At 42.8% G+C, this 16835-nt stretch overlaps 1 protein-coding gene across 1 annotated transcript; it reads right to left on the bottom strand.

Annotated features, from left to right (window-relative positions):
• Nucleotides 1-2960: 2960 nt before the first annotated feature.
• ANXA8L1 (annexin A8 like 1) lies at nt 2961-16453 on the bottom strand. Its single transcript, XM_027672246.1, has 13 exons — nt 16376-16453; nt 16218-16264; nt 12195-12285; nt 11843-11937; nt 10596-10709; nt 9659-9749; nt 9000-9079; nt 8320-8379; nt 7667-7760; nt 5858-5953; nt 5546-5604; nt 4575-4697; nt 2961-3293 (listed from the first exon to the last, which is right to left on the bottom strand). The coding sequence occupies exons 2-13, from the start codon at nt 16236-16238 to the stop codon at nt 3237-3239; spliced, it is 981 nt and encodes a 326-aa protein (XP_027528047.1). The 5' UTR covers nt 16239-16264; nt 16376-16453; the 3' UTR covers nt 2961-3236.
• Between the last annotated feature and the right edge of the window lie 382 nt (nt 16454-16835).

The raw sequence follows: 16835 nt of genomic DNA, 5'->3' as shown, positions 1-16835 counted from the left end.
ATAAGGTTAGGTTTCTCTGGAATAGAAACCTTAAGAGGTTAAATGATGTATATGCATTAGCATCCTCTCTGGAATAGATTTTTTTTAGTTTTCCAGGCGTCAGGAACAGAGCCAGTAGTTGGAGACAGCTATTCCTATGGAAACCTGGGTGTGAGTTGAGCAGAGAGCTAAAGTACCTACACCCCACCAGGCTGATGGATAGCACAGCTCCTGCTGTGTGTGAGCTGCATCTGAGGACACTGAGCAGCCACCTGGGGGGGACAGCAAAGTGGCATTACTACAGTCCCTGAAGACTCCCTGTACACAGGTCTTTCTGCAGCACAGTGAGGGAAAAAGACTGGCACACAGGCAGCAGAAGGCCTGCACAAGTTGTGGGCACTTTTTACATTGCCCGTGTTACCTTTTCCTTGCTGAGCTTTTATCTTGATTTTTGTGCAATAAAATCATGTTAATAATACTGTGAATGAATAGAAAGGCCCTAAGTCAATCTTTGCATTTAGAAAAGACTGGTTAGAACAGTTTAGGAATTGATTCCGATTTATTAAAGCACCTGTTCACCCAGGGAACATTTTAGCAGCAATCAATATGTAATTAAATCTTTATTGATGTTTTACAATTGTTTTGTTTCCCAGCAATTACAGTGATAGAATCAGCTTCCCGTGATTGTTTCTCTTTTCCAGCTTTACTACTGATCTTGTGAGAGCATACTGGCAACTCACTTAATATCTCCCAAGCTATTATTAATAAATTGGGATCACAAACACAGTGAATCAGCTCTAATCCTGACCCACTGTGCTAAGCACAGGCCAACAAGAAAAGCCAACCTCTGACCTGAATAACCTGATAACAATAATAACAGGGAGCTTTGGGATGATATAAGCACAAATGTTTCAGTGAAATCATCAGATATGTTTGAAGGACTGAATTTCATTAGGCTTTTCTAGTCAGAGTTTAGGTCCCTCAAAGTTGGGATTGCTTTTCATTTGTTGCTTGTCCAACTTCAGGAAACAGGTGTTGCTGGTGCAGCCATGTAAATCATTCCCGCTCCCTGCTCAGGCAGCCACGAATTCCCATTTGGCCTTTCTGAAATAATACCACAAACACAGGGGAATGGGTCATATTTTCACTAAAACCTCATCACGTGAGTCTGGTCAGAGCAGTGCATTCCTCCAGAGCCCCTTAGCCGTGCCAGCGCCAAGGGACTGCGGGGTGAAAGCCCCGAAACTGGAATCCCAAAGGGGACAGCAAACGCATCCTTCCCCCCGCCCCCCGGCCCCGTTGCAGCCTTTACGGCAGCTGGGAGGGAGAGCAAAGGGGGAAAGGGGGCAAATCTCGCCACACTGTGCCTGTTCCTCGCCTGTCCCGCGGGAGCCCTGCCCGGAGAAGTGAGGGGTGCCCGGGGTGCAGCCGCCGGGCTGCGCAGAGCCTGTGCCCTGTCCCCAGCAGATGGAGGTGTAGGCACGGCTTTCCCTGCCTCCCCTCCTCCTCCCGATCCTGGCACGCCTCTCGTGGAAACCAGCGCCCGAACCGGCTCAAAAAAACCCAAAAAAACCCAAACCAAAACAAAAACACACACACAAAAAACAAACAAAACCCCCCAAACTCAAACAACAAACAAACAAAAGGAAAACAAATAAAACCCAAAACGCAAACCAAACAAACGACAAAAAAACACACAAAAAACACACAAACAAACAAAAAAACCCCAATCCCCCCAACCCAATAACAAACAAATAAACAAACAAAAGCAACAAAAAAACCCCCACACCACAACCCCCCTGCAAAAAAAAACCCCAAAACCAGGGAAGGCTGATCATCAGTATCAACTAGAACAAGCGACTAAATCAAGTGGGGCCTTTGGTCAGCAGAAGGGACGTGCAATTCCCTGTCCTTTGGTGCCTGTAGCCAGCCCATATCCCTCAAAAACTGAGAAAAGAACCCCTACCTTTAAGCTCAGTTAAGAGACCTGTCTCCAACTGATTTTAGTCCAGGTGAGAAACTGGGATATCACTGAAAACACAAGCACTTAAAGGGGCAGTGATTGAAACCTCCTTCTCTTTGTGTTCACCAGAGGTGTGCAGATACACCCCAAGCCCAGGTCCAAGGTCTGTGGCCTGGTCTCCTTAAAACCTTTTAACTCACCACTCTAACTGTGCTGGTTCCTGTTAATTTGAGCAGTGCAAGCAAGGTATTACCCCATGGCCAATAAATTCATCCACTTGATTGGAAAAGCTCCTTTTCTGAACACAATGCCTTTTGGTAATTACACATTTAAATGATTTGCTCTAAGTGTGGAGAATCAGTGGTCAAGGCGGACCTGAGCTTCTCAAACCATTTCATCCTGTTCTCTCTGTATCTCTGTATCACTGTCCACACATTTGGGACCTCACTCAGCAAGTGGTAGGTGCAGTCATGGAGGTTGGAGGCAACTTCTGAGGGAGTGTACGGACATCTGAGCAGTTACTGGGAAACTAGGAGCAGAAACAGGTCTGCTCCCAAGGGCAGGATATACTATATTCACTATAAACAAATCATCTACCCCAATTCTGATTCCCCCATGGTCTGACATTGATGTCAAGCCCTGAACTTGCTGATCTTCGTCAATAGACAAGCAAGAAGGAAATCAGGCATACAGCTTTCAACTTTCACATGCTTACAGCCAGCTTGGCTCTGCCATTCACTGCTCCTTGGGGAGACCCTACTGAAGTTATGCAGATAAGGCTGCTAAACCAACCCCCATGGCATTCTGACCCATGCCCTAAAGCCTCATTAATATCTGGGACTCCTTCCAGACCCACCCTGCTGGCATCAAACGATCCGCACTCTACCAGATTATCCCAGAGAAGTTAGCAAGGCTTCAGGACAGCCCAAGCTTTGTAGAATTGTTCAGACTTGTGAAACAACTATAGAGGGTTTAAAAGAACCTTTAATTTCTCGTCAAAGCATCATACTTCACAAAGAATTAAAATAGAAGGGAAATTACAATGAAGAAAATGGAAACAAAAAAATTAACGTTCCCCCTTGTGTTTGAAAAACTGTTGGGGAAGTCGATAGCATTTAATGTATAATGAGCATCCACAACCTTCAGAGAGCTTTGGAAATCTTGACTATTAATTTGATCTTCTTTTTCTCCCCACTTGGATCAATGGAAATATTTTCTACATGTATATTTTCAAGACCCTTGTTCGCTGTTAATTTTCTCTATATCCTTTTCAACATCTTCCTCCTAAAGTTTGTCAGTCACTGCCACAGAGATTCATCAGGGCTGTCTTGTAATCGCCACTGGTGTCATCCTGACAGGAGAAAAAGTTAAAAAATAGGTGAGCATGGAAGTTCCTCTATATGCTCCAAGTGCTGACTTTGTCATTCTGTGAAATATGCCCACACAGGAAAAGGATTTTGGAAAGAGCAAGCCAGACTTTAGCAGAGTTACTGCCAACTGACACACCATCAAAAGTGAATGGAGAAATGAGGCTTGTAGCTGCCACCTGAAATAACATTTATCAAGTCTAATTCTTTCCTTCGGAATGCAGGTGAGCAATTGGTCAGGGTTCTGCCCTGCAGAGCAGCACAAAGTCAGCACAAATGAGAGCAATCAAGCCAGTTGTGTTCAGATTTTATATCCCTGGATATTTGTGTACCATCTCTTCCCTACAGGAAGAGAAAGGGTAGTAGAGCCCTGACACATGGTATTTTTTAAAAAGCCAAAAACAGGGTCATTTTTATCTAGAATTCACTAGATAAAAAAATTTGCTCCCTTTGAATGTTTTGTGATGACAGGTGTAAAGCAGTTCCACTTCTCATAAGGAATGAATATGCTGTACAGATCCTTGAAGACTGATCATTAATCAACATGACAGACTCTGACAGTGTCAATTACAAGAAAGGGCCTTCATTACAGAACCATTATGTCCCATGGGGACTGCTAAGGATATAGGGCTTCTGTGCCATTTGCACAGGGGGAGAGGAATGTCCCAGAGTCCTTAGGACAAACAGTAAACCCCAGCATTTCAGCCCTGACAGGGGAGGCACATTCAAATGCTACAATAAGCTTTGACAAGGTTCAGTTTCTAAACCTGTCTCATCACTTCACCTGGGGTAAAGTCAGCTAAAAAATCCCAAACAACAGCAACAACAAGAAAAAAAAGAAAACAAACAGAAAAAAACCCAGCACTGTTTTGACTTATATGGCACTGGCTTGAGGTAGTTAGGGATAGCAGATAGAGAAAAGAAAATGGCACAGAAGTGTGGGATAGGTGTAACAATTTAGATTCATATAGAAGTTCATGCAGTGCATGGATACAGAATCTGGTCCATGAAAAACCTGGTGCAGTCTCTTCTTGGGTTTGCTTTGTCCAAGACACTTGTAGAGCATACAGTCTGACAACCTGACTCACCTTTCAAGCATATATGTCTCTCAAGGGGATGATAGTTAATAGGCCTAATGAAGGAGAGCCATGATCACAGCCAAAATGACATTGTTACTGCAAACAACCATGGAAAAATCCCACAGTGCTAGACAGGTTAGGAATACATGTAATGGCTAAGAATCATCATATCAAGATTCTGCTTACCAAAATCATACTGGAGAGAGACTTTCCTGCAATACGTTTGAATTCAGGCTTTATAAGATTCAGGTCAACTTCACTTCGAGAAACAATCACCCTTATAAGAGTTCCATCATCTGTGCCAGCCCCCTGGAATAACAGATATATCAGTCTATGATGTTAGTGGGTGTTCAAGGGATAAGCTGTGCAAGCTGGTTTAGGACAGGAGGAGTCAGCTTTCAAACATCATTTGTCCTGCAGAACATCTGCATCCCTTTCTGGAGGGCCAACCCTCACACCCGTCCCAGGGGCCACCATCAACACCACATGCCCACCACGGAAGTGTGCTACAAGTTCTGTTTATGTCAAATGCAAAAGCAAACACGCTACAGAGTCAGAAATCGGCACTGAATACACATTGTGTAGCATCATCCATGCAATGTTTGGCTTCAACCAATATTGTTTAATCACTCACAGCAAAATTAAGATCACATCTATAACAAAACAAATCAGTTATCTCAGCTTTCCAAAAAGTTGGGAGAGCTGACATCTTTTACATATCAATTAAGCATTACAGGGGCACAATCTGCAAATGCCTTATGTGTCCCCATTTAGAACTCTCATTTTATACTGCCCTTGAGAGAATTGCTTCCTAAAGAGAAAATATTGTGTTCCAGTCTATTAACATGGAATGCAAAGCTTCACCATAATCAACTCCCTAGAAAAGCTTCTTCCAGAGGTTTTGTCTGTGTTCCAGAAAGTGGGATTGGGCTTCTTGCAGACTCTTAAACCAGAAAAACCAGACTCCCTGGGTATCTCAAATTTAAAGGGTACTTTTCTACCAAAGGGTTTTGAAAGAATTCTGCTACTTTTTGCAAGAATTGCACAAAACTTGCTGCATTTCACCAAAACTTTGGCTCTTCTAGTTTGAGCTGGTGGAAGCCAGGTTACAAGCTAAGTCCAGTATGAAAACAAGTGTGCTACAATGAGAGTCTTACCTTTAAAGCATGGTACAGCCTCTCTGCAAAGTAGCAACGGATGTTCCTGGTGCATTTCACTAGACATACAAAAAGGTTCAGTAAGAATCAATGGTAATTCCAGTCCAGGGCAGCAGGTGATTCAGACACAGATTCAACATCCTTTCCATTAATTCAGTGTGCTCCAGAAATCTAAGTTTATCTTACCCAAGGGGCACACTTTACTGCCTGCCAGATACCTTTATAAAGTAGATCCACCCCATAACAGTCAACTACTACAGGAGAAAAGGCAGCAGATTCAGACAAAGCAAAGGGAAACATCATCACTCTTACCAATAGCCAGCATGGCATCCTCAAGTGAACCACGAGTTTCACTCTTGATAGAGTCTTCTATGCTCTTACCAGCCAGTTTCTGGTATTCTTCAAACACTGTTTGAAACACAAAGAACTTCAGTTTTTTACCAAGCAACCTCTGAGGCCCAATATTTGCAGGCACTGCCTGTGTGGTTATATGAACACACAGATCCTGCTAAAGCAATGGTCACATTTGCACCAGCAGGAGGCTTTAGTCGACATCAGAAATAAGGTACAAAAATGGATGGTAATATTCACAAAACCCAAACCATCCCTGATTCTTAATTTCTTGCCTTCATTTGAAAATGTAATTTCAGTCATCTCAAGTTCATTTGGAAATCTGACCCTTCACTGCTGTCTTTAAACACGGAAATGAAGCAGACCACAGAAGGTTAGGCACACCTTTGGTCTTGTGGTTGGTGATGTCGTTAGCTTCAGGAGCCAAAATAATATAAATCTAGGATTATGCTGCTCATGGCCCATGGACTTTAAAATGATGACCACACGTTTTGGGAAAACTTGCTATTTCAACCACAATTTAAAAAAAACAACTGAGAAAAGATGAGCAAAACACAGGTGCATATTCCAAGATATTTGAGTTCCCACATTAACAAAAGCTCAGGAACAGAGTCACTTTTCACCTTACACACTTTGTATACTCCAGGGTTCAGAAACATAGATATCTGTTTTTATTCCTAGCTTTCAGACTAACAGAGAAGGAAAACTTCTATATAATGCAACGGACATCTTAATAAACTTTGCTCAGCATCCAAGACCATCAACCCTCAAGATACTTTGAGGAAAGGGAATACAGAATAGACAGAGGATACGAACTTCTCAACTCAGGCCTACTCTATTAAAAAAAAAAAAAGGCCTCAACAATTACACCCAGGTTTTAAAGACAATCAGCTCCAGGCTGCCATAGCACAGAAGAAATTGCCTGGTGGTGCCACAGTAGGTTTCAAAGATTGGTTGCATTATGACAACAACTAGATGAATTTTGGGTTTTAAAGGCAGATACAGACAAAGACTCTAGAGGCCCCTTTTTTTTGTGTGTTTATTTTTTAAGTGACTTTGGGAGATTGAATTTGAAACACAAGGGGGAGCTGGCTTCCAGGGCATAGAAACAGCCTCAGAAGACCTCAGCTTGAAAAAGTTCAGGCATGCTGAATTTATCACCAACTACATTTATCAGTTTAGGTCCAGCTGATTTACATAGTACTTGATATGCTTAGATTAAGCCAACATAACAAAATCTGTTATGCCTCAAAAGTCTTGAGATGACAAGGTCACATCTCTGCTGCATGGACAGTGAGGAGCTGAGGTCTCTCTTAGCTGGAGAAGGGTTAGTGTCTTCCCTCCCAGCAGCCCTTGGTGCCCTCTGAAGAATCTGGAGCAGAAATGCAGATTGCACCCTGAATAATAAATGATTTTTTTTTCCCCCAAAGGAACCCACATTCAAGGGGTCATTTGTCTGTCCACCACATGCTCCTTGGTTAGAAAGGGACTCACTCACTCACTTCTTGGGTTTATAAAAACAACTATCCTGTTATCAACACTGTATAAAGGACTCCTAGATAAGCCACTTGGTTTTCAGCAGAACTAAGTCTTCATAATCTTTCATAAAAGCTGCTAGCAGCTTTTGGTTATGGAGTGACTAAGGATTAGAAAATAGACTCAGGTACTTATTTCCGACCACCCAGCTCTTCCACCTATAGCCCTGTCTCTCCTTTTTGGCTAGAGTGATTTCTCATTCCAGAGCTTGGGAGTGTGGGCTTTGCTTCATACCTTTCAGTAAGTGTGTGGCACTCCTTTTGCACAAGATGGTGATGAACTGTATCTCATCAGTGCCCCGTATCTTCTCTCCAGCAGCATAGAGAGTCTGTAATTTAACACACAATTATTAGTAAGATGTTCTGTGTGTGCAGCTGGTAAAGGAACAGAGTTTGTCTGAAGGCATCACTAGAGTAAAGAGGTTTGAAGTAACCTAAAACACCGTGTGAACTAGAGTCTTCTAGAATGGTTGATTATGAAAACCTGTCTTCTAGACAAATTGGAGCAGCTGCTATCTCCATCCTTTCCATCCCTCCTGTAGCAGCTGGAGCAGCCAACAATACTCTGGAGGTTTCTTCACTTTTCTTTCCCCTTACACTCCACCACACCCATACACTTCACATATCAAAAGCAGCTGAGCACAAGCCCAGGTCTCATCACTCCTGTTTGGAACAGCAAAGCTCAGCAGTGCAGGTGAAACTGAAGAACCCCAAGTTGCTTACTTGAAGATCACCCCACCCCACACTATTATGAGTCCAACCCTCTGATAACCAGGACTCTGTTGCCCACTGAAGCACTCTGAATTTCAGGAAGGTGGGGATGCAGACATATCTGAGGCATATCTGGCATATCTGCAGGCATATCTGATCACAGGCATTTGAGAGTACCTCTGCATCCTGGAGAGCCAGGGCTGTGTCCACATAGAGAGTGGCATTGTCTCTCTCACCCTATGAGAAGAAAAAGAAAGGTAACCATTTTGTCTCAGAGATTCTTCCATCAATAAGGATCACAGCATCTGTTCAGGGCAAAGATCAATTATCCTTCTCAGCTATCTATTTCTGCAGAGTGCTCAAGGAGTAGTGCTTCAGACAGCACAAGTGCTAACTCCTTCACTGAAAGGCACTGAAATCAGTCATGAAGTGGAGTAAAAAAATTCCTCAGTTATTCTGCTGCTAGGCAGAAAAATTGAGAAAATGTGATAGAGTAAATGCATCCAAATACACTCAACATCAAGGGCACAGACCCTAGAAAGTGGTGAATCATAGTGGAGGGCCACTGTTTTCTAAGACCCTTGTAGAGTGCAGTGGCTTTACACATACAGAAAAGTGAGGTGTCTCTCTGCAGCAGAGCTGGCTCTAAGATTCCATCTCTTATTGCTGCTAAAGGATGGAGAGTTCCCTGCTTCAGTACATGGAAGCTGAAACAGATCCACTTCAAGTGACATGGTTGTCTCTGCAGTTTATCTGGTGATCATGACTGTACTGGCTTTTCTATTGCATGTCTTCTCAGAAAAGGAGGAGAAAAATGTGATGATCTTTATACCCTCATTTCTCTTCTCTAGCATTACCTGAAGAAGGCAAACCAGAATCTGTTCTAAGTAGCCACTTGTTTCCGATTTTATATCTTCTTCCAGATCAGAACCGTATGCTGCCCAAAGGAAAGAGAAGGACAAGGAAATGATTTGTTATTTGGGTGGTATAGTCAAGATATTTCCAGTAACCAAAGGATGATGGTCAAAAAGGTAATTAGGGAACAAAATAGGGCTGAGACCACACCCTCAGTGATACCCAGGTTGGCACTTGCATCCAGTTGAGTCACTAGCTCCCCTGATGTCCAAGGAATAAACCCAGAGCTAATGTTAGAGGTATAGTTGAAGGGACTAAAGAGGTCAAATATTTACAAATACATATTTAATAAAATCCCATCTATTCAATGGGGAGAAGCAGCCAAGGGCACAGCTATAATTTTGCTCGTGTTCTGACAATAGCCCTTCTGGCCAAATCTGTGGTTTGCTCACTCTCTGCTGTAGCTGGATGAAGATCTAGAAAGGGATTTTCAAATTATCTTAGCACAGCCATGTTCTATTTGCCAGGCTGAAACCAAAGTTAGGTTCCACTTTCTGGCTTTTAAAAAAGCCATTTTCCTGCTGACAGTGCTAGCTGGTAACAGTGTTGTGCAATCAGGCTCATTGCTCTGACCACAGAAATCTGAGCCCCAGGCACCTACCTTCTTTGTAAGCCTTGATTATCTCTTTGATCTGTGCTTTAGTCCGAGATGCCAAGATCTCTATGATAACACCTTCACTGGTTCCCACACCCTTTAATAGAAAACACAGTGGAGAAATAAAGGTGGAGAAAAGGATCTAGTCATGGAGTGCAATTTATTGCTAGAAAAGTATGGTCAAGGGAGGCGTTGGATAGCAGCAGTGTCAGGCTGTGTGCTGAGCTGTAAGAAACTGTCATGATGAAAGCTGGAGACAGAAAGCACATTTGGTTTGAACACGGTTTCTTTTACTGAGGTGCCTAATTTGTAAAGGATGATTTTATGTAACCCCACACTTCTGCAATGCGTTTCTGGAGTCAGATCTTTGACAACAGACAGCATTAGAGGGATGTGGGGAGACCAGTGCTTGGCTAGACAGTCATCTTTGGACCACTTTAATAGACCACTCTGCATCTGAAACTTGTAAAGATACAGTACCAATAGGTAGGATCCCAGCTAACCCCAGCCTGGCCCTTACACCACCACTCCTTAATTTCTTAAAGGTTTCATGGCTCAGGTGGGGCATCAGGGCAGCAGCTTTGTGTGTGAATTTAGAATCACAGAATATTCTGAGTTGGAAGGGACCCACAAGGATCTTCAAGTCCAACTCTTCAGTGAATGGCTCCTCCAGGGAGTGAACCCACAACCTTGGCATTATTAGCACCAGGAGTCTGGGAAGGCAACAGCAAAACTATGAGACACGCATGTACAGAAATTCTTTTATAGCCATAACCACAATATGCATTAATAATACAATTAACTATTTCTCAAAGGCTGCTGCTAATAACAAACTTAACAATATAACAATCCACTTATTACCAATTACATTAATAAGCACAATTACAGGAATTTAGCACTGCATTTGTGCTATTACGTAAATATCAGCATGCAATTTGCTTACCTTCATGGCATCATACAGCTCCTTGGCATCATACTTGAATGGGGGGTACATGAGAGCTACAATGAGCCTCTCAAAATTGCCACTCAGTTCAGACTTCAGACTTTCAATCAGATCCTGTTAAATATGCATCACACAGTTACATAAACAGCATCACAGGATCTTTTTACTGCCCATGCTGTTTCCATCCCCATGGCCTAAGTAATGAAGCTGAATGACAGTATTGTGTTGACAGTTCATTAAAAAAAGGTCCTGGGACTGAAATGGCACCTAACTCCAAAATGGGATTTGTCTAGGTCCTTCCGCATTCCCTGTTTTCGCAATACTTAAGCTTTTCCCAGGTAGTAAATCATCCTGCAGCAAATCTTTCTCCATTCTGCTCTAGTTAGTGAGCAGATTAGGCAGCTGAAGGCCTCGAACTGAACACAGGTGTAGCTTCAGGGAAAGCTGATTCCCAAAGCCCGCACATAAACTTGCACCTGGGACATTTGCAGAATCAGGCATGTAGTTTGCTTGAACATACACGTCAAGCTTTCCTTTCACTACAGTGCAGGTTTTTCTAGGGTATGACTGTCTTTGTTTTAGTGGGATGCAAGCATTCTATTTATACATTGTTCCATATTTGCCACCCCCATATTTGCTTCCTTTTCTGGGGCACTTGCATGGCAGTTCTCTGTCCAGCACGGGTCATTGGAGGCTCCAGAGTAGGGCTGGTAGCACAGTTTGCTTGTGGAAAAGTTTTTCCATTAAAAGTAAGATTTTTATCGAAGAAACAAAGAGAGCCACAGGAAAACACGGTTGTCAATAACCACAGATTGTTTTCATTTTCAGAATTTCCAAACAACTGTAATTAAATAAGTCTTTAAATTGAACTTTCTGTGACACTTAAAAAGGCCTGAAACTAAACCAATATTTTACTCAAAATATCACTTTAAAAAGTATCAATTTTTGGTACAGCTTCAAAAACAATAAGAAGCTACACTCTGAGTTGAAACTGATTTTTTAGAAGTGTTTCTGGTCAAAACGCATTTAAAAAAAAAAATTTAAATCTTTGGGAGAAAACCAAGTTTTTCTGATCAAAAATTAATTTCCCACATTCATCCCAGGCCTTATAAATAGATATTAATCTAGTTATTTGCAGAAGACCTGTGTATTGTTTGCATCATGCTTGCAGGATGAATTGTACACCCATTTACTACATCCTGGCTGCAGTAAAACAGTGATTGAATATGGCTTTGCTTTGGAAGAACCTTTCCAAACTGTGCTTTGAAGGATTTGGCAATCTCTTGACGCTGTATATTGCTCCTCTTGGTTAGGACATCAATTATAGCTTGTTCATCAGTCCCTGTGGAGAGCAACAATAAGTCATAAACAAAGGTCACAGAATAAGCTGAGACTAGTCCAAAATCCCAGCTTGAATATTCAGATAACTTTGCCTAGTTCATTGCCTTCTCGTAGAAATTTAGGTACATACTAAGGAAACTTTAATTTTTCACATGAAAAAAAGTTATATCTCTGGATGCAAATTTCCTAAGGAATGGCTTTCAACTTAGCAAGTATAAGCAAAACTAGAATTTACATATGTGGTTGGAGTCAACTCACCAAGCCCTTTCATGGCCTTGTACAGAATCTGGGCATCAGGTGCAGCATCAAACCGTAAAGTACCTGCCACAGACTTGCCCTCTTCTTCACTCTGAAAGAAGAAAAATACAGGACTTTTCATGCTGTATTTCATCAGCTGAAGAAAAAGCATTTGAAAAGTACAATAATGCCATTTGTTGCCTACACTTGGGAAAGTCCCAGAAAATAGGAGAGACTGTTTCAAAGTTTCTCAGCAGAGCAAAAAGAGAACACAAGTTTCTCTCCAAAGAGAACACAAGTTTCCTGTCTCCACCTGTCTGTACCAGCCTTTGGCTCCCGGCAGAAACATGAAGTGCAAAGCATGGCTGACGCTGCTGCAAGAGTCAGCAGGGAGTGCAGGCACTCTGGCAGAAAAACCTCAGACTGTAATAGATTGGACTCTCCTGTTCACCCCTTAAATACAGTGCTTTACAGCACGTATGCTATGGCATCATACTGCATTTCCCAGTGGGTTGGTGCAGGGTAGTTTTTAGATAGTTTTTTGATTTCCTGGAATAGTCTTGTTCTCACAAGCCATTTTTCTAAGTAGCTGCTGCTGCACTTCTGCACAGCTGGTTCCAGGAAGGAAGCATCTCCACTGGAAGGATTTGGGCTAAGAGACTACTTTGAAGGAAGAGATACATCCAGAGGAGTACAGGTTTGAGTTCTTTGCTGTACCAAGAGCCAACTACACAAGAATCCTCCTGACAGACCCCTAAGGTGCCAATAGTGCCAGAGTCCCAGGGCAGAAAGACACACTGAGAATTATTTCAGTCACCACAAGGTAAGCAGGACAATCAACCAAAACCCAGGCATAAAAGCTTTAACATAGCTTTTAGTCAAGGGAGTAGCTTGGATATATTGTCATATCTCTAACAAACTGGACCTATCAACAGGAGAGTATGTGGGTGGATAGGCATGAAGAGTCATCATCACTTTATTCCAATGATAGACAGTTTTCTCTTTCTTAGCAGCAAAGATATTTAAGTTGGAAACAACTATATTCTCATAAATTTACCTTCAGAGATTGTGTTAATATTGAATTAATGGTATCAGTATGACCTGCTGGATTTGTCAATGGGGGTGACTTCACAGTCAGAAAAAAATCAGAGCTCACAGACCAGAATGAATCACTATGGTTGTCCTACCTGACCTGCATAATATGGACCACCAAGTGCCACCCACCAGCCTCCTGCTGTGATGCAAACACCCTCTGCTCTTATTTCCTGTGACAGAGTACCAGTAGATACAGCTGGCACATGTTTGCTTGCTGGCCCCTTTGCCAGCCAAGCTCCAGGTGCAGTGACAAGGGACCAAGAGGCAATGATGAGTATTGAGAGAGGCAGTATGTTCATCAGTCAGCAAGACTAGGAGAAGTTTGCTTTACAGCCAGCACAGACTCCTGCACTACCACACCTTGTCCCAGCACAAAGAGCAGCTGTGAAGCAGATGGTGTCAACAGGAAACTTCTCAACAGATGAAGCTTTGAATTCAAATAATCACTGAACAGCAAGTTTAAGGCTGTGGTGAAGCTGTCACTGCAGAAAAAGCAGTGACAGACTAGGTAGTATTGCCATCTCCAACAGTTTGTCATTGGCCTAGAGGTGTCTGGCTGAGCTGGCAGGTGCACCTTTTGTAGCCCTCTGGTAAGATAGCCAGCACCATCACAGCTTTCTGGGAAAGCAGGTTGCACTAATCCATGTGATTTTGCTCTGAAAAAGCTGGTCAATCCTCTCTAGCTGCATGCAAGGAACATGTGAAAAAAACCCCCAACATTCTGGATGCATGCCTGGTGACTCAGTCAAAGAGGGAGTGCAAAGCGGAGCTTTCATTTGGAGGTAGCGGAAACAAATCAAACAATGATCTCTTTTGGTACTAATTCCAATAAACAGTTACGGCCCTTCCTGGGTCAAGTAGCGCACTCATGACTCACTCATACACCTCATTCTCCATGTACATAATTGTTGCAGCACAGGTACAACCACATCAGCTTTTCAGAGAAACCCTGTTCAGTTTGGTCTTGTTTCCCAGTTGAATTGATCCTAGAACTACCTAACTGGAACTGCTCGAGGCATTTGTGTCACTCAATGTAAATATGAATAATTGGCACGAAAGCAGTAGAATCAGTGTACCTAACAGCTGATGCTCTGAAAAGTTTTACCTGTAAATGAAAGGAAGGATTAAAAGCTTTATTACCAAAATATCTTCAAAACTTAACAATAGTTTATTGAAAAGCTGAAATTTGGGGACAGGTAGGATTACATTTTTGGTTTTTCTCAGTAGCAAGTTTCTCAGAAAGTTTCACACTTTTTCATTCTTTTTTTTGCCTTTGAAGTGTATTTTTTATGACGGGTTTAGAAAACCAAAACAATTTTTCCCCATCCTTCCTTGGGCCTCTAATTTTCTTTTCATGCCTCCACCCCCTACAACACCAACTAGCAAGAGATCACTGGAGTTTTCAAGGGTTTTTCTCCTTCTTTTCTCATTCTAAGTTTAGAAATTATTTCCAAATTGGAGTAGTGGGGAACAGATCAGCAAAAAGGGAAAAATTAAAGTGAGAGCTACTCCAAGCTTTGGAAATGCATCTATTTGATTATACTAAACTTCCAAAAGGAAAGAGCAAAGCAGAGGGAACTCAGCAGAAAGGAAGATTACAACTTTAATCTTTTTTTTTTGGGGAGGGGGGGGAATATTTTGAGATTATGAAATTTTGCTATCTGAATCCTGCTGAAGGAAAGTAGGAATTAGTTTGGCAATCCCTGTTCCACAAGGTATTTTGGGTTTAGTTTGGTTTTTTCTTCTAGTCCTTGCCCCTTGTTTGCAAAATTGTAACTGAGAACCTGAAAAATCAGTCTCGTCCATGCAGAGTAGTTTCTCCCTCCCTGATGGCTGCATTGCATTGGAGGCAATATAATACACTAAAACAGCTCTTCTGTGATTCCCAGGTACTTTTGCTGGCATGTGGCAGGGAGGCCCCTCACGCCCTGCTCAGCCCCCAGTGGCACTACCCCAGCTGGGAGAGGAGCAGCAGCACTGGAGCCTCGGTGCAGGTTTACCCTTTGCACAGGCTGCTTAAACATGAAGCTGTCTTCACAACAACAAGTGAGGGAACTCTGGGACAAATCTTTCAACAAACAAGCCAAAAGCATTCCAGAGAAAGCCTGTACACTACTGGCAGAGGTGCTGGGCAGGGGTTGGAACAGTAAAAGAAGGCTTCTCTACCAGTACTCCTCCACTGCATGTCTCCAGCAGGTTTCTTCTAGGCTTTGGCTTATAGTTATCTGGAGATGAAATCCCACAGAGGCTAATGGGAGAGCTGCCATGGATGGCAGCAGAACTGGGCACATCACCAGAGCTACCTGCTGCCTGGCCTGAGCTCGACCCTGGAGGCTGCCTCAGCACACCCCATGAGCATCTCCCATCCTGCCAATTCCTCTCAAAGCCACAAGAGTTTACAAGAGAACACACACAGCATTTCTGGCTCCTAGCAAACAGAAAGGGTATTCAAGGACACGTTGTCATTGCAATATTAAAGATCTACCAAAGAAAGACATTATGGCTTGACTATATCTTTCTCTGTGACCACAGCCTGCCAGCACAACAGGGAACCAAAATGGTGACAGACCAGTGCCCTGAACAAACTTGGCCACAAGAGAAGGGAGCAGACAAGGAGCCCGCAGCTTGCAGACCTCAACTGTGTAACTTTGCTGTTCCATGGTACCATCTCCCCATGCACACAGGCACATAAACACCCCCCTGCACCACTCTCAGCTGAAGGGCCAGGCAGAGTCTAGTCCTCTTCTTATAGCCAGCAATCATGTTAACACCTTCATTCGTCAGTGTTTTTGAAATGCTGAATGCTGCTGTGCAGCCAGAAGAACAGTAAACAGGTCTTGCTGATTTTTAAAGGAAACTTTTCATTCCCACATAGTGCCTGATACAACTTATAAGTTACCTTATTATAGTGCCAAAAAAACTCAGGGTGTGAATATATCCTCTACTTACCCAGGCCTTCCACCACGCCATTGCAGCCTCAGTAGTGATACCTGGGTCTGTTGATGAAGAAAACCACACATATCATACCTCGTGGTTAGGGAATCTGAGATTTGAAGGGAGGCATAGGCAGAAGAGGAAGAAGCAAAAGTTCTTTTCAATAAACTTACCGCAAGAAAAATGGAATAACTGTACTCCTCTGGAGGCTTGTTCCCTCTGGAAGCCACAGAATGTAACTGGCCTCTCTGTGTTAGGCACACGCAGGTATAAAGCATCCTTATCTACAAATTCCACAGGGCAACACCCTCAGACATGGCTCAACCTGTTTTTCACATATGATCTCACAGGGAGAGATCAAGTTGCTTAATAAACGAGGCTTCCCTTGTGAGAAGCCCTACATTCAACCTTGTTGACTCATTGTAATGTTTCCACTGCTTCTCCCAACATACGCCCTTCCCTGCTAACATTTTGGCCTCTGGCACAGACACAACATGCAAATTACAACTAGGTAATTTCTCAGTTTAAAACTCCACTGAGGCTAGGTGAATTCTGCTACAATAGAATAAGCCATTCATTATTACCAACTCTTGCTGTCTCTACCAATCTGGAACACTGCAAAATGGAACTCTA

This window comes from Neopelma chrysocephalum, unplaced genomic scaffold, assembly GCF_003984885.1.
Source record: "Neopelma chrysocephalum unplaced genomic scaffold, ASM398488v2 Primary Assembly neopelma1_97390, whole genome shotgun sequence".
Classification (NCBI taxonomy): Eukaryota; Metazoa; Chordata; class Aves; order Passeriformes; family Pipridae; genus Neopelma; species Neopelma chrysocephalum.
The sequence above is the reverse complement of the archived record's forward strand: the minus strand, read 5'-3'. Positions and strand labels throughout refer to the sequence as shown.